Source organism: Indicator indicator, chromosome 31 (assembly GCF_027791375.1).
Source record: "Indicator indicator isolate 239-I01 chromosome 31, UM_Iind_1.1, whole genome shotgun sequence".
In the NCBI taxonomy this organism is placed as follows: domain Eukaryota; kingdom Metazoa; phylum Chordata; class Aves; order Piciformes; family Indicatoridae; genus Indicator; species Indicator indicator.
Window position 1 is genome coordinate 3019550 of NC_072040.1, and position 25264 is coordinate 3044813.

The window sequence follows — 25264 nt, forward strand, 5'->3', positions numbered from 1 at the left end:
TATGGCCACAGGCTCCTCTACTCTCTCCAGTATTAATCCTGAGAGCTATTCTAGAAGTTCTGAGAAATACAAAACTCAGAGCAGGGAGCAGCTCTACTGAAATGTCTGTAAAGCAGCTTTTTATACCTTCTGTTGGCTCAGTGCTGGCCAGTTCTGGCTTCCTTCTGGCTGGAGAACTTGATGGAAGATCTCAGGAGGAGGCAGAAGTTCTCATGGCACTGAACACTACAGCTCTGAGAGCCCCACCAGCACTCACCAGCTCTGCAAGCCCTTCCTACCTTCACAGGGGACAGGCAGCTGTGTGCAAGCTCTGACTGTCCATGGCACCAGCCTGCTGTGAGCAAGAGCAGCTGTGGGCAGCCTTGCTGAAAGCTTCTGCCCCGTGGCCCAGGAGCCACATTTGGCTGCATCTGAGCACAGGTCCCTGCCTGAGCTGCGCTGTGGCCATGGAGCTCACCCTGACTTACAGACAAGTGGGCACAGGTTACAGCAGCCTCCTGATCTGTGACTGTCACAGATGGAAAAACAGAAGAGAATTAAAACATTGCTGCTTGAATCAAAGTTTATTTCATGTGTCATAGAAAAATCAGGGGACACCATCAAAGAAGGCTTCACAAGATCTAAGATACAAAGGAAAAGACACAAATCTATAATAAATACTCTGTGCTCTCACCATGTTACACACCACAATAGAGTTACACACTGAGGAACCACAACAGAGTTACACACTTAGGAACTATTTACTACCACTGCACTCAGACATGCCACTTACAAGGTGGATTTTTAAACTCTGCCCTCCTTAGGCAAATTCTTAAAGAGTTATTCCAAAGACCTCAGCCTGAACCAGAAGTAGAAGACAGGACTGACTTTTTAAGTATCTTAGCAGCTCCACTGATGTGCAGCTGTGGAGTGTAATCCTCTTTTTTAGGCTTGGCTCTACTCAGGAGTCAGCTCATGAATAGAAACTGAGTTCTGTTTACCAAATGGGGCTGATCTGACAGCTGCATTAATGAGCTGCACCATCACCTGCTGAAGCTTGCCAGGACCTGGTGGTGTCTTTCTGGTACTCACCATTACTGCATTTCACATTCTCTTCTGCAGCTATTTCATGAGGAAGAACAAGTCAGAGGCTCTTGGCTGGAAAGCCCTGAGAAATGGCCCAGCTTTGCTCAGAGAAGGTACCTGAGAGGGTAAGATACTGCCAAAAAGGGCTGAGGCATGTACCTGAAGTCTTCCCAACCCCCAAATCCCTACTGATGCAGGGATGGGATTTTAAGGTGTCTCTGCTACCATTTGGGTCAATTTGTCAAATGACTCAACAGTCCCTGCCAAGAGCTTGGCTCCATTCACACACTGATGACAAACTCAGGAGTCTCACCTATGGAATCCTGTGGGAAGGGCAGGATTTTACTAAGCAATGTATCTAAGCCCCCAAACAATCAAAGCCCAACAAAGATAACTCTCAGAGCTTAAATACATTAAAAACACACATCTCCTAAACATGATCATTTCTGAGGTTAGAAGCAGGATCAAAGCTTCTTTCCTGGAAGAAAAATGCTTTTTTTGTGTAGCTTGCCTCAAAGTGGGATCCAAGTGATCATTTTCTGGCAAGAAGCCAACAGCAGCCTAACCTGGACCAGCAACAGTGTGACCAGCAGGACCAAGGAGGTGAGTGTCCCCCTGTATTCTGCACTGGTGATGGCACAACCTGAGTGCTGGCTTCAGTTCTGGAGCCCCTTTCTCCCAGAAGGACATTGAGGGCCTGAAGCACTTCCAGAGAAAGGCAACAAAGCTGAGGAAGGATCTGGAGAACAGGGCTGGGGAGGAGCAGCTGAGGGACTTAGGGTTGTTCATTCTTGAACAAAAGGAGGCTGAGGAGAGACCTCATTGCTCTCTACAGGTCCCTGAAAGGAGGTTGCAGTGAGGTGGGGGTTGGTCTCCTCTCCCTAGTAACAAGTGACAGAGCAAGAGGAAACAGCTTCAAGTTGCAGCAGGGGAGGCTTAGAATGGAGATGAGAAAGGTTTCTCAAAGCCTGACACAGCCTGCCTAGGGAGGTGGTTGAATCCCCATCCCTGGAAGCACGTAAAAGACAGATGTGGTGCTGAGCACCAGCCTTGGTTGATTCACAGAATGGCTGACCTCAAGTTAAAAGGTCTTTTCCAAACAAGACAATTCTGTGACCCCAAAAAATGATGCTACAGTGTCAATTTTTATCTTAGTGGTCCAGCAGTGCAGGATGAACAGAGGATAAATGATTGCAAAGGAAGAGATCTTGGGGCACGTGCAGTGCACAACAGCAGCCTTCAGCACACAACACTGGCAAATAATTCCACTTATAAACAGCCAGAGAGCACCTGGCACATGGCATTCAATCAAAAAAGTAGATCTGCTGGAATGAAGAGAAGGTTCCTGTATAAATGGGAGTGTAATTATAGATCAGTGCTTTTGTTTCCTCTTCTTCAGTGGGGAAATGGTGCAGGCTCTTCCGGGCTGGAAAAGATGGGAAAAGGACAAATCACTGCACTGTTCTCTGCCCTGGAAGTGCCTGCCCTGGCAAAGCTCTGCTGGGTGGCACAACAGTGACTGCAATCACAGGGACTTGTGGGTGAAGAAGGGGGATATGGAAATGAGAGCTCAGTGGAGTGGCTTTAGGTGGTCACAGATGAGTACTGCTTCTATTTCCTCTCCTAGAGCAAGCTCCTGCCCAGCTTCTCTGCCTACCATCTCCTAACCCAGATCTGAGCTGTTCTGCATTACCTCCCCACACTGTGCTGACCTACAGCTAAAGGGTGGGGGACAAGAGGATGAGGTCAGACTCTTGTCAGTGGTGCCCAGGGACAGGACAAGGGGCAATGGGCACAAACTGGAACCCAGGAGGTTCCATCTGAACAGGAGGAGAAACTTCTTTGGTGTGAGGGTGCTGGAGCCCTGGAGCAGGCTGCCCAGAGAGGTTGTGGAGTCTCCTTCTCTGCAGAGCTTCCAACCCCCCCCGGCCATTGTGCTCCTGGGCAAGCTGCTGTGGGTGCCCTGCTTTAACAGGGGGGATGGACTGGATGATCTCCAGAGATCCCTTCCAACCACCATCACTATGCTGTGATTCCAGGATACTTTTGGTTTCATTCTCTTTATGCAAGGTAGGTTAAAATGTCACAGTGAGCATTGGAAATAGTCAAAAGTCCACAGCAGAAAATGCATTGGAGCCTCTCTACTGAGAGGAGCTGGTGGGGTGCCTGGCCTCCTGATGTCACTTTTACTAAGCCATTCTATTTTGAGCACCCCTTGGGGTTTTTTTCCTAAGCCTATAAAGCTTGCAGAGTAATCCTCTCAGAAAGCAGCAAGAGGTACTGAACTCTGGCAGCTGCAAAAGGGCTCTGCCACCTTCAAAGATCTTCACTAATGCTTCACTTTAAGAAAGGATCTTTTATGGATAATAAACCTTTACCTTCATTAATGAAGAAGTCAGCTATATAATAAGCTGCTCTGACAGCTGATGGGGAATGTGGAATGCCTGGAGAGTTCTTCCACTCAAAAGGGTTTTTCTCTGGATGCCACTGGACACCATAAATTGGATATTTGTATGCTGCAACAAACACAAAGCACCTAAGCAAGGTCTGTGCCTTAATGATGTGCTGAAGTCTTACTGAAAGATGGTTCCTGTAAAAGAAGGGCTCAGTCCATGGCAGAAGTTTTGTACATCACTTTTGCAAATAATCAAAATTTGGGGCTAAAGGACACTGAGGAGCAGGAGCAGGCCTAGAGAAGAGCAATGAAGCTGGGGAAGGGTCTGGAGAACAGGGGTGGTGAGGAGCAGCTGAGGGAAATGGGACTGTTCAGCCTGGAGAAAAGGAGGTTGAGAGGAGACCTTCTGGCTCTCTACAACTCCCTGAAAGGAGGCTAGAGTGAGGTGAGGATTGGTCTCTTCTCCCAGGGAACAAATGACAGGACAAGAGGAAACAGGGGAGGTTTAGGCTGGACATGGTGAAAATTTTCTTTACTTAAAGGGTTGTCAAGGCCTGGCCCAGACTGCCCAGGGCAGAAGCAGAGACAGAAATGAGGAGCCACAGGGGTCTGTTGCACTGCAGAGGGATCAGACTGCTGCTGGATGAGTGCTGCACACCTCACACCACAGCACTCCAGTGCTGATATGTGACATCACATCTGGAAGGGGATCAACAGGTGAGGGAAGGAATTAGACTCAGAGATAGGTACTCAAAAGATAAAATGTCCCTGCAAACTGAGTCTGTTCCTGCCAGCCAGAGCACCAAGAGGGCTGATGCTACCTCTGCTACTCTAACTGCAAGCCTGGAGCACTCCATTTGTAACATCAATGCCACAGCACCCCTAAAGAACTAGTTCACTGCAAACAACTCAAAGAAACTCCTGCCCTCACCTTCCATGGTAGATATGAACTCCACTTCACCATCCATGTTGGTGGTCAGAACGTTATAGAAATCATGAAGTTCTTCATTCTTTGTGAAATTCTGTGACAAGGAGAAGGGGGAACATGAGAGGTGTCAGCTCCTCACTGGTTTCTAGTGACCAGAGCAGAAGGGAAATCAAATCATCAAATACCTCCACAGAGAGGCTCCACATGTGGAAGTTTGATGTCAGTGGTTCAGTGGCAAAGGCATGTAGGACATCATCAGGGAAGTTCTTGAATAATCTGCTCTCTTTGGCAGCTGTTGCAAAGGGAAGAGGAAATTGGGGATTGTCCATTAGCCAAGCTGCTAACAGGTGGCTAGTGCTGCACAGGAGATGATTTGACAAACTCTTCTGTAGTAAACTTTGTGATTTGAAAGCCTGCTGCAAGGAAAATCACTGAAGTCATGACAAATATGTTTTTACCATTGCCCTACAGTCTTGAGCCAGACTCTTGACTAAACTTGAGTTGGGTCTTGAGAGTCTTGACCTGCAGTGGGTGTTATGATCAAATGAGGCAGACAGCCACACCTGTGGGTTTTGCTGAGTGGGTTCAAATGGTTTGTCCTCACACCTCTGCTTTAGCAGTGATAAGAGTTGCACTGACCTGATAAAAAACAGTTCTGGCATCTTAATACAAAAGACATTAACAAGACAAACTTCAGAAACCTCCCAAACCTTCATCCCTCTGCATTCCTCTCAGCAAAACTCACACATGAGAAGTGATGGATTGCTCACCTGGAGTGAAGTTCAGAGGGAGTGCAGAACCTTCTGTCTTGGTGTTAGTGAGTAAAACTTCCCCACTTGTGAGGTAAGTGAGCTCTTCATGTCCAAGACACGTTCCCCATACTGGGAAATAATCTCCTTTATCATTTGCCTTCAAAAAAAAGAAAGGGACAACATAAGGAGAAAGCGTTGAAGAGTTACAGAAAGAAGACTGAAGAGAACTTCCTGTTCTGCTCACTTTCTCCTGGGTAGATGAGAAGTAAAACTACTGCAAGAGTACCAACAGCTACCAGAGGAATTGTGACAGTTCACTTACAACAGAGGCTCTCAAGAAGGCCAGGGGATATACACAGGGCTGCTGGAACACAGCAGGGGGACTGGAGCAGATGAGTTCTGAGGTCCTTTCCAACCTAAGCCACTCTATGATCCAGCAAACTGACCCTGATGTTGCTATTCATTGGACTGCTCTGCTCTATGGGTAAGTAAAGCAGAGCAGCTTAAACAGGAGCCACACAACAGCAACCCCTCTACAAAAAGGCAATCTGAGAAGGGACACAAAGCAGTCTGTTGCCATTCTGAGGGAAAGCCTATTGCTTACAACCCACATTTATACATGCAGCACGTTGTGATCCCACAGCAAGAGCCCTCTGCAATGTCCATGTGTCTGTCCCCACCCTTCTGAAGCAAGGCTTGACAGGGCTCTGGGCAACCTGATCTAGCTGAGGATGTCCCTGCTTACTGCAGAGGAGGTTGGACTGGATCAGCTTTGGAGGTTCCTTCCAACCCAGACCATTCTATGAAATCCTATCACCAGCACAGCCATGGTCTGCAGGGACATCCTCAGATACTTAACTAGTATTACAGAATCATAGGATCTGTGTTACAGAAAGATAAATTCTGAGTTTGAGCAACATAAATCAAGGGACAGCTGTTTTCAAACTTACCAAAATCAGCAGCTAAATGCAAAAAGCAAAAGAGAAGAAAGCAGAAAGGAGGAAAAGCAAGCAAAGAGAGAACACCCCCAGCTGCCTGTCACTAAGCACAGTGCACACACAGAGTGGGAATTGGCATTTGTGATGTGTTTGTTCCTGATCAGAAGCATGCTGGAGCCTGAGGGCTTCCAGAACTCCTGGTTTTTCGAAATCTGAACAGTCTGTCTTGGTTTTAAACAGTTCTGTGATGCATCCTCCCCCCACCAAGAGCTGCTGTTCAAAAAGCCACTTCTGAGAAAGAAGGAATTCCAGGCTTAAAAGGTTACTCCACAGCACTACTGATGGGCTGCCAATAAAAGCCCTGGGAAGATGTACAGCAAGAAGGCTGCAGAGTCTTCATGACCACCTGGCATGCAGGGCTGGGCACAGGATATGCAACCCTGAGGGTGGAGGTCCTCTGCTGTGAGGCTGGACTGAGAGTTTGGATTGATCAGCCTGGAGAAGGCTCCAGAGAGACCTTCTGGTGGCCTTAAAGGGCAGAGACTTTTTAGCAGGGCCTTTAGAGACAGGACAAGGGTGATGCTTTGAAACTGAAGTAGGGAGATTTAGACCAGATGTAAAGAGGGCAGTGAAGCACTGGCCCAGGCTGCACAGAGAAGTGGGAGATGCCCCATCCCTAGAACTACTGCAGGTCAGGCTGTTTGTGGCTGTGAGCAACCTGCTCTACTCACAGATGTCCCTGCTGACTACGTGAGATTTCCAACATAGAGTGTAAAGACTTCATAACCCCACTGGAAGCCACAAGAAGCCCTTGTCCCTACAGCAGGGCACAGCCTGCACTCCACACAGGGAAGGGTTTCCAAGACACTCAAAATGAGACAGACTTGGCAAGATTTGGGGTTAAGCTGACAGGCAAACAATCACTAGGAATAAAGACAGGCAAGAGAAGAAAAATGTTGGTGCTGTGGGAATTAAAAGTGGAGAGCTTCAGGGAACAGAGTCCCAGAATTAACCAGGCTGGAAAAGATCTTCAAGATCATCTAGTCCAACCTATCACCCAACACCAGCTAATCAACTAAACCATGGCACCAGGTGCCCCATCCAGTCTTATTTTAAAGATTTCCAGGGAACAGAACTTATCACTGATAGTGCTGTGAATGCCACCACCTGTGCCTCCCTGCCTGCTGCAGAGTTTCCAGTGAGGGTGGAAGAGGAATTCTTTTTCCTCACTGCCAAAGAATGTTTCTGCCATGGTAACAGCTTAAGCACTACTGCTAACTGTCCCTGGAATTGGGCAAAGCTTTCCAGAGAATGACTTCTGTCACCATTTTAAATCAATGTTAGCTGAGAATGAGGGAAAGAAAGGAAGATAATTTACATTTTTATTCAAGGTGAATATAGATCCTTAAGAAAATACAAGAACAGGCTGCCCAGGGAGGTGGTGGAGTCACCATCCCTGGAGGTGTTCAGGAAACCTGCGGACATGGCACTAGGGACATGGTGGTGTTGGGTTGATGGTTGGACTCCATGACCTTGGAGGTCTTTTCCAACCAAAGAAATATCTGACTCCATGAATTGCATATAAAACTCAGTGAATCTCCACACCTGCAAATTTTACTTCAGAATGTGATTATCATGTTAAAAAAAAACCAAACAAAACTCCACTTCTGCTCTAAGAGAATTAAATCTCCAATAAAGGATTCAGAGCTTTGCTGATGCTCTTTGAACACAACAGCTTCAGAAATTCCATCTTAATAAAGCTAATGAGCATGTAAATATTCAAAAGTAATTAACAGAACCTTTCAAGTGTTCTTTCCACCTTTTGTTGTGTTCTAAATCAAGACAATCTTTACTTAGAGAGTATTTACAGTTACCAAAGCAAAGGAACAGCTAAAATGGGTTCATGTGCTCACATTGATCCCTCATTTGCACCTCCAAAGATAAAGCTACTTGTAGATAACTGAGAACAAAGGTGTTTCACAAGCTGTAACAACAGGCAGGAGGAGGCCTTCATGTTATATTGTTGTAAATTGCTTTGAGAGTCTCTAGAATTCCTTCCAAGAGTTAGAGCTAAGACTTCTACAGCTGATTACATTTCTGTGTGTCTTTGATCAATATTTAACATGTCACCAGATACTCTGTGCTTTTGGAACATGTCATAACTTCAGCACAAGTCCCCCAGAGCCATAAAGCCTCAGGTGCAAGGAATAAATGAGTGTTTTCACCTGGAGAACTTGGGAGGTTTCAGACCATGACACAACATGTAACAGGAAAAGGTGTCAGAAATCCAAATCTCAAGGTATGAAATGAGTTTTGAATGCAGAAGCCAGCAATGAGCTCCTTATTGTGGGGCTCAGAATCAGCACACTGGATGCCAACACAAAATGAGCCTCCCTGTGGTTTTGCTCTCTGAGCAGTGACAGTAAGAAGAACAGACTGTTCCTTAGTCATTACCTCTAATGCCTTGTGGTAAAATATCTTAGCAACCCTGGAATATTCTGAAGTCTTAAGATCCACACCACCTCCTGGAAAAAGTACCCTGAAAGGCAACATCCAAGAATCTGATTAGCAATCTGATCAAGCTAACAGCTGGACAATGCACACAGAGAGAGGCTGAGAGTGCTTATGAGGGGAGGATTCAGGGCTACCTTAAGACATCTTTCAGAAATCGAGAGAGAGATCTCTAAGCTTCCGCTACAGACAGCAGGGATCTAGTCAGAGAAGTCACTGGAGACTCAAAGAGGTTTTCTAGAGCAGGTATCTAACTGATGGGGAGGTTGAAGAGCCCTGTAAGGCTCCACTGGCTGTACTGGCCAACACTCCATCAATTAGGTGAGTTTAGGAAGCTGCTGCACACAACTCAGTTTAGGTGTCTTAGTCATTAACTGAATCATACCCTAAGGCTTAGTGCTCTTCTACTGAGGAACAGTTGCTAACAAAGTAGTGACTGAGCCTAGGGAAACAATGGTTGGACTCAAAAGTCTTCTCCAGCCTAAACACTTCCATAAGGAAGAGAAGAGTCAACAGAAAATACCTAAAACACAGATTTCAGCTGGTTTGTGTGCCATGATTCTATTACCAAACCCTGTCCTGACTCTTAGCTGGCTCACTCCACCACTTAAAAATCCTGACCCTAATCTTAATTCATCCTCTTCACTATCAGCACAGAGTAATGGTGGCCCTAGCAGAGTGAGCCTCTTAATGTGGACAACACAAAGCAAAAAGTTCCTAGTAAAGAGAAAAACAAAGTATGTTTGGCTGTAACCTTGGGTGACACAGGATCTAACACAGCTGAAGATAACAAAGCAATCTCAGAGACAATTGCAAAGAACTAGTGCCCAATCTTTTTTCACCACAAAAAAAAAAAAAATCAAGCAAATTAAATGAACAGTGGCAAATCTCTGGGCAGCTCCCCAAACACCATAGAAGAAAAAGACTCAGTACAGCCTAGCAGAGATTTTACATGACATGGAAAGTAATGCAGTACCATCAGAGACAGTGACATGAAATAAAGGGAGTCTCCAGCTCAAAATATTCTATGATTCCATGATTCTTCTGGCTGGAATTGGAACATCAGCCACAGAACTAGAAGTTTGAGCACCCCTAGAATTGTGGAACCCCAAATAGATTTACTCAAACCACATCCATCAGTTGCTTTTTTTAGCCAAATGGCTGAGGATTTCCTCTATGCTCTGGAGATGCCAACCTGTCTCAGTGAAATACTAACAAGCAGCTAGAAACAGCTAACATCTTAATTGATCCCAAGCATCTGGAGAGCAGGTCTGAGTTTAAACCCTCATGACCAGGTTTATTTTCAGGTGAACAATGCACAGGATGGTGCAAAATCCACCAAGTTTTTGGTGAGGAAGTAGAGCAGTCCTCATAAAACCAGAAAGGAGATGACCAGGTGATCCTTACCTGGAAGTGGGAGAAAATTCACTTCACCTGTCTCCTTTTGTTCAACCCCAAAACTGGCCACTACTAATTCAGGAAAAACCAATTGTCATTTCTGCTAATGCAGAAGTAACCCATTAAGTAGCAATGATAACAGCTTGATGCTGTCATAAACAGAATGAAATGCAGCTACCTGTGCTCCAGTGTCTCTGACTGCTCAGAGCTGATGATGTTCACTGTGAATTTCAAAGACTCTCAGGAGTAAGTTGCTATATTCATAACATTGTTTCTACCATTGTAGAGGTGGCACTGAACAATAAACAAGTTCCAACTGCTGAGTTGGGGCTGTTCAGCCTGAAGAGGGCTCCAGGGAGATCTTAGAGCAGCCTTCCAGTACCTGCAAGGGGCTACAAGAAAGCTAGGCAGGGGCTTTTGATAAGGGCTTCTAGTGATAGGACAAGGGGCAATGGACTGAAGCTTGAGGGCAGATTTAGACTGGAGATTAGGAAGAAAATCTCTACAGTGAAGGTGGTGAGACACTGGAACAGGTTGCCCAGGGAGGTTGTGGAAGCTCTTGGCTGAGAGTGGAGTGCAACATAAGGAAACAGAAGCCATCCTCACTCACCTGCACAGCACAAACCCAACTGCCAGTCACAGAAGGATAAGGGAACTGGATCTACCTGCCTAACACCCTTCTTCTGCACTGAGGTAGGTGATGAGGTAGGAAGAACAAGACCTCAGTGGTGAAAGTCCTTCTGGCAACCAGAAGAGGATGGCAGCCATCAGAAAGGGATGAAATGATTCGTTTTGTCACCAGAACTTGTAGCCACAGGGCAGCAAGTGTCACCATTTCACACCTGCTTATACCACAAGCAGACAAAGAGAAGAGGGCAGAAGAGACTGGAAAGCAGGAACTTTTATGATAGATCTGGAAAAGGAAGGATAGAACAGGGATGAAACACCCAGCTATTAAGTGTCAGAATGAAGGTGAGAAAGTGAGGAGGAAGACAATGACACAGAACATAGCACAGCTCAAACCCAAAACAGAAACTCAGTGCTCAAAACTTACCCATTAATTGAGTGGAATATTCTATCATATTCTTCATCTGAAAGCTTTAATCTGAAACACCAAAGAAAATGGTTATAGAACACATATGAAATACACAAAATTTAATCATAAAAATATCATTGGTATTGAACAGGAAGATGAGGCACAGAATTATGCAGACAGCATGTTTTAAACAGAATAAAATAGCCACAGTCACAATGCAAAGGAAATATTTCACTTGAAACAGCTCAGTAGAGACTGAGAATTCACACAATGGGAAATAGAAACCTTTCAGATAGAGCTCAGAACGAGGTATCCCCAGACCCCTTTGCAGACACTGGTTGAACTGCACCCTTAGAGGCACACATGGGGATCATTTCCTGCAGGGACCCCCAGACCCCTTTACAGGTTGAACTGCACCCTTAGAGGCACACATGGGGATCATTTCCTGCAGGGACCCCCAGACCCCTTTACAGGTTGAACTGCACCCTTAGAGGCACACATGGGGATCATTTACTGCAGGGACCCCCAGACCCCTTTACAGGTTGAACTGCACCCTTAGAGGCACACATGGGGATCATTTCCTGAAGACTGGCAGCTCCGGTTTCTGAAGGATTCCGAGAAGGGCAGAGCTGCAAACATTGGGTCACACCCTTCTTCAGAAAAGATAAAGTTGAGAGGTGGAAGGGTAAGACAGACCTCAGCACCAGCAAAACAGCAGCTAACCAGTGTGGCAGCTGCACTTGTGCAGCACTGGTAATTTCACAGGTGAAACACACCCAGTTATTTTTCCAAAGAAAGGCTCTCATCACAAGAAGGAATAGCAGACATTGATGTTTTGCTCTGCTTTTGTTCTAGTCTCTAAAGCACCTTGCAAACTGTGGCATCCTCAGTCTTTGAGGAGCTCCAGAGACTCTGCACAATTGCTTTCTGGGCCTTTAAGATGATGTTTTTACACTAAACCATCACTACCCACATTGTAAGGGTATAAAAATCTACCTTATTGGCACAACTCGAGCACCAGCTGACTCCAAAAACTTCACATAAGAAGCTGCAATGTAAGAACTTCCAAATTTGTGGAACTTGTCATAGTGACATTCCTGTGACAATATGCCTGGAGGATGCAAGAGACAAAGAAAATCAGCACTAGACAAACAGCAAATGCTACGGAGAGAGAAGAAAAGTCAACTCCATTTTCCTACATGCCACCTTGCAACGTTTCATTTACCTCCTGAAAGAATTACAAACACTAAGACAATTGGGCATTAATTACCATGCCTAATCACAAGGTACCAACTAAATACAAATTATCTGACTAAGATTCAACCTCTCAGCTTTGGGCACATTGCTACGAGAAGGTCATTGAAGAGCTGGAGCATACCTGGAAAAAGGCAACAAAACTGGTGAATGGTCTGGAGAACAGGGCTGGTGAGGAGCAGCTGAGGGAACTGGGATTGTTCAGACTGGAGAAAAGGAGGCTGAGGGAAGACCTCATTGCTCTCTACAACTCCCTGAAAGAAGGTTGTAGCCAGGCTGGGGTTGGTCTTTTCTCCCAAGGAACAGGGCAAGAAGAAACAGCCTCAAGTAGTTGAAGCAGGAAAGGTTTAGGTTGGATGTGAAGCACAATTTCTTCCCCAAAAGGTTATCGAGGCCTGGCCCAGGCTGCCCATCCCTGGAAGGATTTCAAAGCCGCTCCGGGATACCCTTCCCTCCAAACCGAAATCGGCTGATTTCACGCCGGTCGAAGGAGCTGTTTCCTCCCCGCGGACACCGACAGCTGAGAGCTAGCCCCGAGCCATGATTTCAGCCTAGGCGGACCCCCTCCCACGGTACCTACCTATGATGGGTCTCTCGTTGCCGTCCAACCGGCCGCCGCGCTGCAGAATGGAGGCCGCGGCGGCGGAGCCGACAAGGAGAAGGAGGATGGTGGCCAACGTGGGAGGAAGCCCAGCGAGGAACCCCATGGTCCACGTCAGAACCAAAGGCTCCGTTCAACCACCGGTCCCCCGTCAGACAGCACCGGACCAGCCGGTGCCGCGGAGCACGCCGGGAAACGCGCGTCCCGGGACTGCGTCACACCGCATCACGCGGCACACAGCCCGACCGCGGGGCACGCTGGGAAATGGCCTCCCCGGCCCTACGTCACCTACGTCACTTACGTCACGTGCGCACGGCCCAACCGCGCCGCGGGGCACGCTGGGAAACGTCGGCTGGGACTGCCCTGCCGACTGTAGCTGCGGGGGGGGAATGGGATCGGTCCTGAGGAGGATATTCAATGTCGGAAAGAGTGGATGTTTTTAACTCTGTATGTTGTGTACTAGTCTGAAAGCAGGCTAACGTGACTGAAGGCCACTAAGACGAAAGGCAGAATGGCCTCAAAGGTTAAAATAACCAGGAACAAAACACAGCTCTTACGAGCAATACCTGAAGGGAACAAAATCCTGTCACCTCTGCGGGCAACGCCTCATGATGTCTTCTTTACATAAACCAGCTTTTGGCAAAGGTTAAAATAAGAGGTGTCCCCTAGATAACCTGTGGAAATTTAGACATGTTGTGTGTAAAAACTGCAACTCCAGGAAGAGAATTTTAAGTGTAAATACGGGGCCACCTTATTGTAATGAATTAGGTAATAGTGCAGTGAATTAGATAAATGGTGGAGCATGTGTACAAAGGTTTTATGTAATGCAGAATCATATAACCCACCATAGGTGGTTTTCTTTCTTATTTGTACTGTATATACTTAAGCTAAGAGGGATGAGTTTATGATTTATCACTCGGCATCTGCTGCTGCAAAACTCAAATAAAGCAAATTATCTCGATTCTGTGTCAACTGGCTTTGCACACTGAGTAAAGGATTCTTTTTGGACTACATCTTCTCACTGCTCCAAGAAAATTCCACTTCTAGCACTACAAAAAAAAATACGAGGCTAGTTCAAGTAGAAAATGTTTATTAATATAACAATTTACTACATAAAAAATTAAAAAACATTGTGCATTATGTTGTGCTTATTGTCACCAGTAAATTCTATTTGCATCATCATTTAACAGCAACTTTGAGGCACTCTGATGCTCTTAAAGATAAATGCACTAAGAGATGTTTGTTTTGTTGACTCTGCAGCTCAATGCTGCCACACCACCACTCCTCATGCCAATGCTTCTTCTACTCGTTATGCAAATGCCCTAATTATCTTGTGTCCCTATTAGCAGCAACCACAATTGTCCCTTACATTGAGTTCCTACCTTCTGCATTATTACTTTTTAATGTTTACACATTAACAGTTCATGAGAAAATAACTGCACTTAGTGCTCTAACTGTTGTTAGGTGTACAGATTACCATTTAGTAACAGTCAAGATATTTTTTAAGGCATTTAGGGCTTTAAATCCATACAGTTGGTGTAGTTCCACTGAAGATTTCAAAAAACACCTAAATTTTGTCCATATGCATCTCTACATGCAGACAAACAAAATCTCTGCTACAAAACCCAGCAAGGATTAGATTGGTTTCATAGGAAAACTCTGAATTCTCCTGTTCCACTGACATACAGCTCATTCCTTCATGCACTTTACATTCAAGGATTAGAACTGAAGAGGGGGGAAATTAAGACTTCAGGGGGTAAAAATCAGGAACTTCAGTCCACTTTATAAACGAGGAACTGCCAGGTGCCTGACTACATGAAGTTTATTTTCTTATAAAGAAGAATTAGCACTTCAGTGAACTCCTCTATTTAAGGAGCTTTCATATCACAAGAGTTTAATCTGAGAAAAAGATTTATGAGATGTATGAATACATGAAAATGCAGCTGAAAAGTGTTGCCTTCAATTTAGGCTCCAGATCAAAGTGACCCTGAAAGAATGAGAAATGCACTTGAGGAAATTTTAATTAAAACAATGATAACAAAAAAAAAAAAAAAAAAAATGTCCTCAGGATTTTGTACCTGGTATTGAATTTAGCAGAAGAAACCACAACCACCCATCTTCTGGGCCTTTCACAGTGGTCATGATAATCTAAAAGAAGCCATTTCTGATTTAAAAGGATAATCTCATTTCTATCCACTAAGCATACATTATAATGTAACTTCCTAATGTCCTCAGGATTCCAAACTAACTGAAGTTAGTGTTCCAGCTACCTGAGAAACAAAGATTTTTATGGATTCATTGAGAGGAAAATTAATCTGGAATGCTTAAGTATACAGTGCAAAGAGCCCCTGGCTTAGCACAGAGCAGAGTTATAAACTGGGTTAAGTGAACTCTAGCAGTTGGTGTACTAACAGAGATTTTAACCAAAAGCTGAATAAAAAGGCAAATAATGGTTTAGATAATTAAAAACTGGGAAATACAGGATGGTACTGCCATGTAATGTGAGAGGTTTTGCACATGCAGTGTTCATGCCTGAATAATGTCCCTTAAAGAATCTGTTTTCACTAAAGGTAGACATTATGTTTTCATTACCTCTGAAGAAATAAAGGAGAGCTCAACAGGAATTAAAAAATCACTTCTTCAAGTGCCTAAGAAAAGACACAGCCTTTATGTTCTGAATAATAAAATGGAAGATACCCAGCATCTCCTATGCCGAGGTCCAAAGTCACCTACAAGCACCCCTTAAACCACACAGTTGATGTTTCTGAAAGTCAGATCCACAAAGGATCATTTACTTCCCCTTCCAGAACAGATACTGTAAAGATTTGAGCTCTCAGCCTCTGCAGTGCTCTACAGTAGGAATTAAAGTTGATCATCATCTGAGCTGCTTAAGAGCTTGTCCATAGACAGTATTGCTGTGAAGAAAATGAGAATTTTAAGGTTTTGACTCTCCTTCCAGTTCCTCCTCCTGATGCATACTGTCCTTTGAAGAACAAGTACATGGTGTTTTCTGCCCTCCTCTATCAGAAGATTACTGTTAATTAGCACAAGAAGGGAAGCTGCACAAGCAGCAGGGAGATTAACACCAATGGCTCACTACTGCTGATTCATTTGCAGTTTGCCACAAACTCACCAAACAGCCTTTTTCCCTGAGAATCAATCCAAAAAGCAGCCTCCTTTCATTCCTTGTGAATTAGCCCTGGAATCACACTTCCAGTACCAACCAGTCTACCCTGTCCATCGTTTTTTGTATCCTATTATCATGACAAGACAGAAGAGCTAAGGCTCTGGACTGCAGTGACATGAGCTGTCTCCGCAGACTCAACAGGAGCACTATCAGTCTCTGATATCCAACACAAATTTTGGCACACAAGTTAATTAAAAACCATTTTACAAATATGTAGAATGAATCAATCTCCTCATCTGGATTCCAGTTAGGATAGAAGTGCAGCCACTGTACTACCCAGTGCTCTGCAGAGACCTTCTGGTTTCAGGTTTACATTCAAGGATTGACAGAACACTGTGAGAAGGTTATTCCTGGGCAACCAGAGAAATGCTCTGCAGATAATCTGCAGATTCCATTATAAAGTCAGTCCATTCCTTGGCCAGCTCTTCCATGGAGACTTCCTCCCCACCATATTCCTGTGGGAGCATGCTGACTGGGAAGTGCTCGCTCAGGGTCTGTGTGTAGTTATTTCCATGCATAAACACCTACAAGAGAATGGGAGAAGCATTTCCTTGGGTATGAAAGCTTAGACTGCTGAGTGGGAACTCACTGCAAGAGCTGAAGCCACCAGCTTGGTTTGACTAAACAAGCTCATGGAATCATGGGGATGGCTGTCTTCTCCCAAGGAACAAGTGCAGGACAAGAGGAACTGGCCTCAAATTTGCACCTAGGGAGGTTTAGGCTGGACATGAAGAACAGTTTCTTCCCTGAAAGTGTGGTTAAATCCTGGAACAGGCTGCCCAGGGCAGTGATGGAATAACCATCCCTGGCAGCGTTCAAACATCCTGTAGATGTGGTGCTGAGGGACATGGTTTAGTGGTGCCCTGGCATTGCTGGGTTAAGGGTTGGACTTGATGGTCTTGGGTCTCACCCAACCAAAACAATTCTATGATTCTAGGATTCCGTGCTGATACAAGGAACCTTCAGAATGGGGCTAACAAGAGGCAAGGCTGCTTATTTTGTACCTTAGTCCTGCTGTTAATACATCACAGTACTTGCTTTTATGGCAGCTGAAGCCTCCTACACTTTTCCTATGCTTCAATAAACCAGAACCCTGGACATACTTTTGCATCCAAACACAAAGAAGGTTTTCAAATTGAAAACTGCAAAACAATTTAAAACATCTCCAAAACTATTTGGAAAGAAACTCGGAACTTAAGCCTGACCAATTTTTGATGCATAAATGCCTCTGCAGGTCTTTCAGAACTTAAAGTTACCTTTAATTCTGCACAACTTGGAACATAACATCACTGTTCAGAACAATTTCTCACTGCTGTTTATAGGCAGAATGCTGGGAGATCCAGAATTTCTTCCTAGTTGTGCAGAAGAATTGCTTTGAGACCTCAGACAAATTATTTAACCTCTGTGTGTCACAGTAGTTTTTATCTCTAGAGCGGTGACAACAGCCGCTTGCAACTCTCACACCACTGATAACTGCAAACACTTTACAATCACATTCTGCAGGCTTGTGTGGCACTAGCACCAAAATGGTTTATGCTCTTGAGTGCTCAGGAATACCAGATCCTAAGGGAAGTGTTACAGACTGTCATGGAAGGGCTTTGGTGGAGAAAGAAATATTTGTGTGCACTCACCCGTTCCTTTATTTTTTCAGTGAGAAAAGGCTTAATTAGAGCGAAGACTGGGTGGAAGAATAAAGGCTCATTAATCAAGTGGATACCTCGAACTTTTAGTGGAAAGGAATCCTGTCCAAAAAAAACATGAAAAACAAATTAAAATATTATTGAAAAGATTCTGCTGTTACAGACAAGCCTGTGAAAACTACCTAGTCCAAAACTTGAGAGTATTCCTTCACCCTTATCCAGTTCCTGCACTCTGGAGCGTTCTTCATTTACAGTGCTCCAACACTTAGGAAAATCACCTCTTCTTCCTCCCATTTGAAGAAAAAAAAAAAAAAGTCAAATCAGTATGAGAACTGACTACTTAAAAACAAGTAAGTAACTAACCAAACCAAAACCAAAGAAAGAAGAAAGCCCTCACCAAACTGCACACAAGCAATGTATGCAAAGCTTGTACTCAGCCTTTCCTCAGAGGTGCAAGATTCTGAAAGCACCTAGCCCTGTGCTTTCACTGCAATTCATAGCTTGAAGGATAATTGTAAATATATATAAATATAAATCATTGAAGCCATTGCCTGGCTCTCTTAGCATGTGCTATTTCTCATCTTCTGAGTCTTAGGGGAAAAAAAAAGCTTTGAATGTTGACTTGATGCATGGAGGAATGGACGAGAGGAAATGAAATAGAATGAACACATATCCTTACAAAATTGGCCTTCATCTACCCTAATACTCCTGAAATTCTTGTGTTGTAAGTGGTTGGTCTTCAAAAATATCAGAGGTTAAAACTTACTGCTCTACAAGAATATACTTTAAGTTGAATCAAGCACAACTTCTGCTTTTTTAATGGACTGATGATTTTGTTCTTTAAAGCTGCATAGGCTGTCAGGTCTAAGGAAGGAAAAATTAGCTTAGAAGAGATGAAACACAGGGAATCAGAGCAATGAAGCAGCATAAAGCAGTGTGTCATGCTTACTGTGAGCACAGCAGCAATTTTCTTGGCCACTGCTGGACTGATTTGAAATGCATGAGCAATTCTCCAGCCTTCAAGATCAAAGATAGCCTTGACTCCATTCCGCTGAGTCTCAATCTCCTTGACAATGAGCTCGGATGTGATGAGACTTACACGGAACACGTCGTAGGCTGTAAACAACTTGGGGTCCCATTGTGCTGAGGAGTAAATAGATTACACTGCATTACCACCAGAACATCACCATCACCTCTGCTGCTGCTTGCTGCTGCTTCTGATGTGCTCCTCAGGAACTAGAAGCTGTCAGCAGCATCAAAGGTCCTGAAATAAACCCATCTGCCAGTGCAGAGGTTATTTTGCGTGCTCTGTTGCTTACCTGTTACACTTTTTGTAGCTGGTACCACCTAATGGTAGATGGCTGTAGGTGCCACCTAATGTAGCACCTTCCACCTATGGCTGTAGCCTCTACCTTTGGGGGTAAGTTTAATCCTGGGACAGTCATGCTAGCAGAAACTACAGACCATCAACCCAAACAATCCAGGTACAGCAATTCTGCCAAGATCCAGTGATCTCACTTGTTCTTTTGAGGCCTGAGCAAAGAATTGCATGGAATGAACCTTAATCCCAGATGAAAGCTCTCTGAAGAGAGCACAACTTTCTACTAGATCAGCTGATAATAAATCTTTGAAAGTGGAGAAAAGTAATCTCTCTGTCCAAAACAAGCACAGAGAAATATGGTAACATGATCATTCAAAGACATCTGTCTTTAAAAGACTTTGGGAGTGCATCAAACAAAGCAAAGATCTTCAGTGCCAAAGCCAGGTGCAAGAACAGGTCCAAGCCACTTTGTCACTCACCGATTCTGTAGATGAGAACTTTGCTTCCATGGGGGTCCCTCTGTCTCAGGACTCCATGATAGCCAGCTTGCAAAAGACCAAGAATAGAAGATGGGTTTAAATCTGCACTTATTTCCGGGCATTCAATTCTCCACTTCTGGTAATTCTTCAGTAACTGAAGGAAAAAAAATAAAAAGAAAGAGAAGTGGATGGCAGGTAAGCATCAGGTATTGTATGAAGAGCACAGTTAGAAATGCTGCTCTGCCCTAGTGAGGCCACATCTGCAGTACTGGTGCCAGTTCTGGGGTTCACAGTTCCAGAGAGACAAGAAACTGCTAGAGAGAGTCCAAAAGAGGCTACAAAGATGCTGAGAGGCCTGGAGCATCTCTGTGAGGAGGAAAGGCTGAGAGACCTGGGGCTGTTGAGCCTGGAGAAGAGCAGCCCCAGAGGGGATCTGATCAATGCTGATCAATTGCTAAAGGGTTATTGAGAACGGGGCCAGACTCTTTTCAGTGGTGCCCAGCAACAGGACAAAGGGCAATGGGCGCAAAGTGGAACTCAGGAGGTTCTACTTGAACACAAGAAAAGATTTCTTCACTTTGAGGGTGCTGGAGCACTCTGTTGATCTCACTGTCCTACTGCTTGAATCTACAAAGGGCACTGCTTGAGCAATCCTAACTCCTTTGTGCCAGCCAGACACTACTGTCAACATAGTGTCCTTGGCCTGAAACAGCAGCAACATGCAGACACAGTCTAAAAACAACTATTTGTAGCTTTGTCACTTCCCCTTTTTCTTCTAAAGATCTGTGGTATCACAGCTTAATGAACCTAATTAACAAGCACAGAAGTATTTTAAATATCTCTTTGAAGAGCTGCTGGCCAAGACCAACATGAGAATAAACATGATTCCATACCCTAATCAATCCTATCTTGTCAGTGCAGTTACTTCCTTGTTTTCATGAATATTTACTGTTCCCGAATTGGAAACAAGATACAGGGAATGGTGTTCAGGTATGGATATAGAAGAGGAACCCTCAGGAAAACCAGGAGCATTCATTATCAAGTATAAAAAATGGCTCATGTCCTTGTAACTCAAGGAAAACTTCTCAGTGTATAATTGTCTGTGTTTACAAACTTAATAACCTACCTAGCATCTGCTCAGCATCTGAAAGTAGATGGAAGATGACTTGATAAATGGGGAAAGCTGGATGAAAAACTCCAGTTTCTGGAGTTAAGCATTAATTAAGAGGTTTCTTCCTGAGGTCTGCTGGGGATAGATTCAGATTTCTGAACATCCCAGACTATGAAGTTACTGATTAATCCAAGATTCATGTGCTACAAATCAAAAGGAAAGTGAACTTAGTACGTTACTTAGAATTAAAAGAATTAGAAAACTGTGTGCTTGCTGGGAAAACCAATGCATTTTCTTGATTAGATGCTTTTGTCTGGACTAGATGATCTCCAGAGGTCACTTCCAACCCCTACAATTCTGTGATTAATAAATATTTATTGATATTAACAAGCATGCTTGAAAAAATAAGGCCTCTCATGTCAGCAGTTGTACCAGGTCACCACTAAACCATGGCGCTCAGCACCACATCTACACGGCTTTGGAAACCCCTCCAGGGATGGGGACTTCAACACTGCCCCAAGCAGCCTGAGCCAGGGCTTGACAACCCTTTTGGGGAAGAAACTGTTCCTAATATCCATCCTAAACCTCTCCTGGAGCAACTTCATGCCTACCTACACAACATCTCACAATCATAAGGTGCAGAAACTTGTGGACCAAATTCTGAATGGCCACTGTCCCATCTACAGGATTGACAATAACCATCAATTACAATGCAATTATAAGTGGGTATTTAGGAGTGTTTGGGGAAGGTTTGGGGAACACAGCTATGATATAAACCATCTCATGAACTTCAAGGAAAAGTAAGAGCCATAAATATCCCAAGGAATGTGAGTGGACTTGAGTTCTGCTGACGAGGAAAGATTTCAAGCTACGCTGCTGATCTCATGAGCCAGATAAAGAATACCATTTATTTTTTAAACCTATTTATTATGGGCTTCATTCAATTTCTCACATTATTTTTCAGCTGCCTTGATGCCTCAGTATTTCCATTTGCAAACAATCTTCTCTTATGCTGAGAGGTCAGAAACTGTAAGATGAGGTCTGTTGGGCAATGCTGTGTCATCGACATCAAATTCCACTGAGACACAAATTCCAATTGGCACAAGTGCCCTGGGAAGAATTGGAAATTCTTCCTGTTCAGAAGGGTTAATTGTTGTTAATTTTTCTCTGAAATAGAAACAATAACAATTGTACCTTTGGGTATTAAGAACGGGTACACAATGTCTGTATGGTAAAGAGCCACACAAATGGCAAGAAAAGCACCAGAACTTACCAAAACCTGAAGGGAGTGTTGTAAATTACTAAATTCCTTGATAAATGAAATTATTGCTCCATAGCCTTGTGTTACAGCACTTATAAATCTGTAGTGGAACTAGTAGCACTACTAGCAACAAGGAACCTGAGCCTGGTAAGCATAAGGATGTCCTTTAAAGGATCCTGTTTCCTACCAGAGCTGTGACCTTACCACACTTATCATAACCTCTGCACTCTGTGCCCGTAGCAGTTACTGTACATAACCTTTGCACTGCCTCATCGAGGCTGCCCAAAGCCAGCCACAGCACCGCACCTTTCCATGCCACCACGCTGAGGATGAGCCTGACAAGCAATTAGGTACACCCTGTAACGCCCTACTTGGCCTCGCCGACCCAAACAGCGCTGCCTCCATCCACCCCTCACCTGCTTCTCGATCCCCGAAGCCACTCACCCACCATCCCATGCCTGGGCATCATGCCCCCAGCCGTGCTCCGCCTGGACCTGAGGTGAATCCCCTCGGGGGCGGTAGGACTGCGGGGTGTGAGGCTCCATGGACGCCCCAGGACACCCACGGGACGGATCCGGCTGGTGACAGGTGCATTGTCCACAGCAAGGAAGAGGCTGGAGCCCCCTCCTCACCCTTAGCTGACGGCCGGAGCCCCTGAGCTCCGGGGCCACGGCCCCTCAGCACGTAGCCCTCAAACCCCGCACCCGATGCCCCCCAGCCCCGCAGGAAACCACCGGCGGCTCCCTCTCCCCTCGTCCCTCCTCACCCTCCAGGCCAGGTCCAGGTGGAAGTCTCTGGCGCGCAGGAACCTCAGCAGGAAGGAGTCTTCGAGGGGCTGCGACCAGCGCTGCTCAGGCTCTGCCTCCGCCCGCCGCCGCAGCTCAGCCACGGCGCTGCGCACCAGCGGCGAGTGGTCGGGCAGGGCATTGAGGTGCCCTGCGCCCGCCGGCCCCTGCCACATCCCCACCGCCTGCCCGCTCCCCAGCGACGGCCGCGCTCAGCCCGGCCGCCTCGCTTGTCCCTTTGGAAACCGGGTCGCGCCGGCTGCCCCCGCCCCGCGCCGGGGTTAACCCCTGAGCAGCCTCCCAGGCCCGAGGGGAAAAGGGGAGGAGAGAGGAGTGCGAGTGCCCGGCCGGCCTCCGAGAGGGGAAACTGATCCTGCTAAACGTGTTAGGCGGCGAAAAGCTGCAGCTGGGAGGTGCTGTGCAAAGGGGAGATGGGTTTTGGTGGGAGCACCGAGTCACAGAATCAGAGGATGTTAGAGGTTGGAAGGGACCTTCGAAGATCATCAAGTCCAAACCCCCTGCCAGAGCAAGACCATAGAATCCAGCACAGGTCACACAGGAACACATCCAGATGGGTCTTGAAAGTCTCCAGAGAAGGAGACTCCACAACCTCTCTGGGCAGCCTGTTCCAGTGCTCTGTGACCCTCACACTGATAAAGTTCCTCTTCATGTTGAGTTAGAACCTCTTGTGCTGTAGTTTATATCCATTACCCTTTGAGTCACTAATGTGAAGAAGCAGGAGTCAGAAATCAACAGGATCGTTTTGGCAGAAGCAGAGCTTTCAGGTAAAGTCCAACCCTTAGCCCAGCACTGCCAGGTGACCACTAACCCACGTCCCTCAGCATCACATTTCCATGGCTTTGAAACCCCTCAAGGGATGGAGACTCCACCACTGCCCTGGGCAGCCTAGTCCAGGTCTTGACAACCCTTCGGGGGAAGAATTTTTACCTTGTGTCCAACCTAAACCTCCCCTGGTGCAACTTGAGGTCATTCCCTCTTGCCCTGTCTCTTGTTCCTTGCAAGAAGAGACTGACCTCTACCTGGCTCCAACCTCCTTTCAGGGAGTTTTAGAGAGCCAGGTCGTCTCCTCTGAGCCTCCTTTTCTCCATGCTAAACAACCCCACTTCCCTCAGATTGTGATTCTGGCTTTGTATTTGATCACATTAGTTTTATAAATGTTTTCAGATATTTCCTTCAAGACTGTGGGACTGTATGTTCAAAAAATACCTGTACATTTAAGATTTCTGTTAAAAACTCCACAAGTGAAACTGCACTTGTAACACTGACAGTGTTGTGGTATCATGAGGGCTTTGTACAGAGGAGCCAACATCTTGAATACTTGACCCTTCACCAGAGCAATTAAGACCTGATGCAAGATGAGGCTTGTAGGTAATGGTTTTGTTTTGCTGAATTACATCGGGAAAAGAGCTCAAGTGCCTGAAAGCTTTGCCTACAACAAACATGTCTGTTTGTCAGCTTTGCCTTCTTTGTGTCCTTGGACCAAACAACAAAGACCTGAAATTGGAGCAATCTCTCTTAGATGTCCCATTTTGGTGTGTTCCTGTGACAAACTGGCTTTACCCAGTCAGCTGGAGTTTGCACTCCTACAGCAGCAGCTTTACATCATGTAAAACCCACATGGTGCTTCAACAGGGCTTCTGTGGCCTCTTGAGTTGTATAGGCAACTACCTTTGACTGCAAAATGTGCACGTTCCTGTGCTCCTTTCTTTTACAGACCACTATGAAAATCATAAAAGGGTTTTGAGCTTCAGCCCTGGAGTAGCAGTTGTATGTTCCTTCTGTGAGTGGTGTGGATAAATTAAAGGACCTTTGAAGTGCTTCATAGCTGTTGCTTTTATCTGAATCAATACTGTAGGGACACCTCAGCAGAGCAGTGCTGAAGGTATCAGCCTTCCGATGCAACTCACAGCTTTGGTTGTTGCAATGAAGTCTTTCTGATTGTATTCTGAATTTCTCCATGATCCCTCCTCACTCCTGTCTCCTCACAGGTGCTGAAAGCATTGTTCATAACTCTAGCAAACCTCGTCCTGTTGTCCTAGACCTAAAAGCTTATGATATAGTGCCTAGCACTGTTGGTGACTCAGCAGCTTAGCAATAGCCTTTAAAAGTCTGACTCTATGATATAATGCAGCAATCTCAGCAGACAGCTGATGGTGGGTACATGGCAGAGAATTTTTGCTTCATTTTACAGCTCAATAGATTATTTGCAAAACCACCTTGGTATAAAAATAAAATCTAAAGAGAAAAAGTGTAGTCTAAGCACAGCCCAAGCTTCTACTTAAATGAAATTGAGTTTATCCTGCCTTGTAAGACACTGCAATCCATGGTGTGTGAAAAGGTGATGAAAAACATTCGTGATCAGGAACTGGCAGGGTAACTCAAGGACTGAGTGTGTGATGAAGGGGAAAGCCTTTGATCCTGATGTCTTGCTGTGGCAAGAGTATGAATCATCTGCACCAAACCATTTGCAGAAGTCAGGGTGTATTTACTGGCAGATTTACAGGCATCCCCACAAACTCTGGGCATGTTATGGAAGCAATAAGGGTTAGATAGAGCCAGTCCTGTTATGTGGCTGGGAGAA

At 45.2% G+C, this 25264-nt stretch overlaps 2 protein-coding genes across 2 annotated transcripts; both read right to left on the bottom strand.

Moving 5' to 3' along the window:
* Positions 1 to 595: 595 nt before the first annotated feature.
* Positions 596 to 12984, bottom strand: GGH (gamma-glutamyl hydrolase). The gene is made up of 9 exons (XM_054394693.1): positions 12858 to 12984; positions 12020 to 12134; positions 11042 to 11092; positions 8533 to 8617; positions 5159 to 5297; positions 4574 to 4680; positions 4392 to 4482; positions 3444 to 3581; positions 596 to 2491 (listed from the first exon to the last, which is right to left on the bottom strand). The coding sequence occupies exons 1-9, from the start codon at positions 12982 to 12984 to the stop codon at positions 2370 to 2372; spliced, it is 975 nt and encodes a 324-aa protein (XP_054250668.1). The 3' UTR covers positions 596 to 2369.
* A 3425-nt stretch (positions 12985 to 16409) lies between these two features.
* On the bottom strand, positions 16410 to 22838 carry TTPA (alpha tocopherol transfer protein). The gene is made up of 5 exons (XM_054394735.1): positions 22644 to 22838; positions 19506 to 19659; positions 18655 to 18848; positions 17697 to 17807; positions 16410 to 16589 (listed from the first exon to the last, which is right to left on the bottom strand). Exons 1-5 carry the CDS (start codon positions 22836 to 22838, stop codon positions 16410 to 16412), a joined length of 834 nt encoding a protein of 277 aa, XP_054250710.1.
* Positions 22839 to 25264: the final 2426 nt, after the last annotated feature.

What these genes read in the sequence shown, in the direction of transcription:
- TTPA (XM_054394735.1), bottom strand. Translation starts at nt 22,838, where the DNA reads ATGTGGCAGGGGCCGGCGGGCGCAGGGCACCTCAATGCCCTGCCCGAC. An exon ending in AAATTGCTGCTGTGCTCACA is followed by an intron (nt 17,808 to 18,654) that starts GTAAGCATGACA and finishes TTTTTTGGACAG; the next exon opens with GATTCCTTTCCACTAAAAGT. An exon ending in CTGAAAAAATAAAGGAACGG is followed by an intron (nt 16,590 to 17,696) that starts GTGAGTGCACAC and finishes ATTCTCTTGTAG; the next exon opens with GTGTTTATGCATGGAAATAA.
- GGH (XM_054394693.1), bottom strand. Translation starts at nt 12,984, where the DNA reads ATGGGGTTCCTCGCTGGGCTTCCTCCCACGTTGGCCACCATCCTCCTT. An exon ending in ATATTCCACTCAATTAATGG is followed by an intron (nt 8,618 to 11,041) that starts GTAAGTTTTGAG and finishes GTTGCCTTTCAG; the next exon opens with GGTACTTTTTCCAGGAGGTG. An exon ending in GTTCATATCTACCATGGAAG is followed by an intron (nt 3,582 to 4,391) that starts GTGAGGGCAGGA and finishes TGTTTGTTGCAG; the next exon opens with CATACAAATATCCAATTTAT.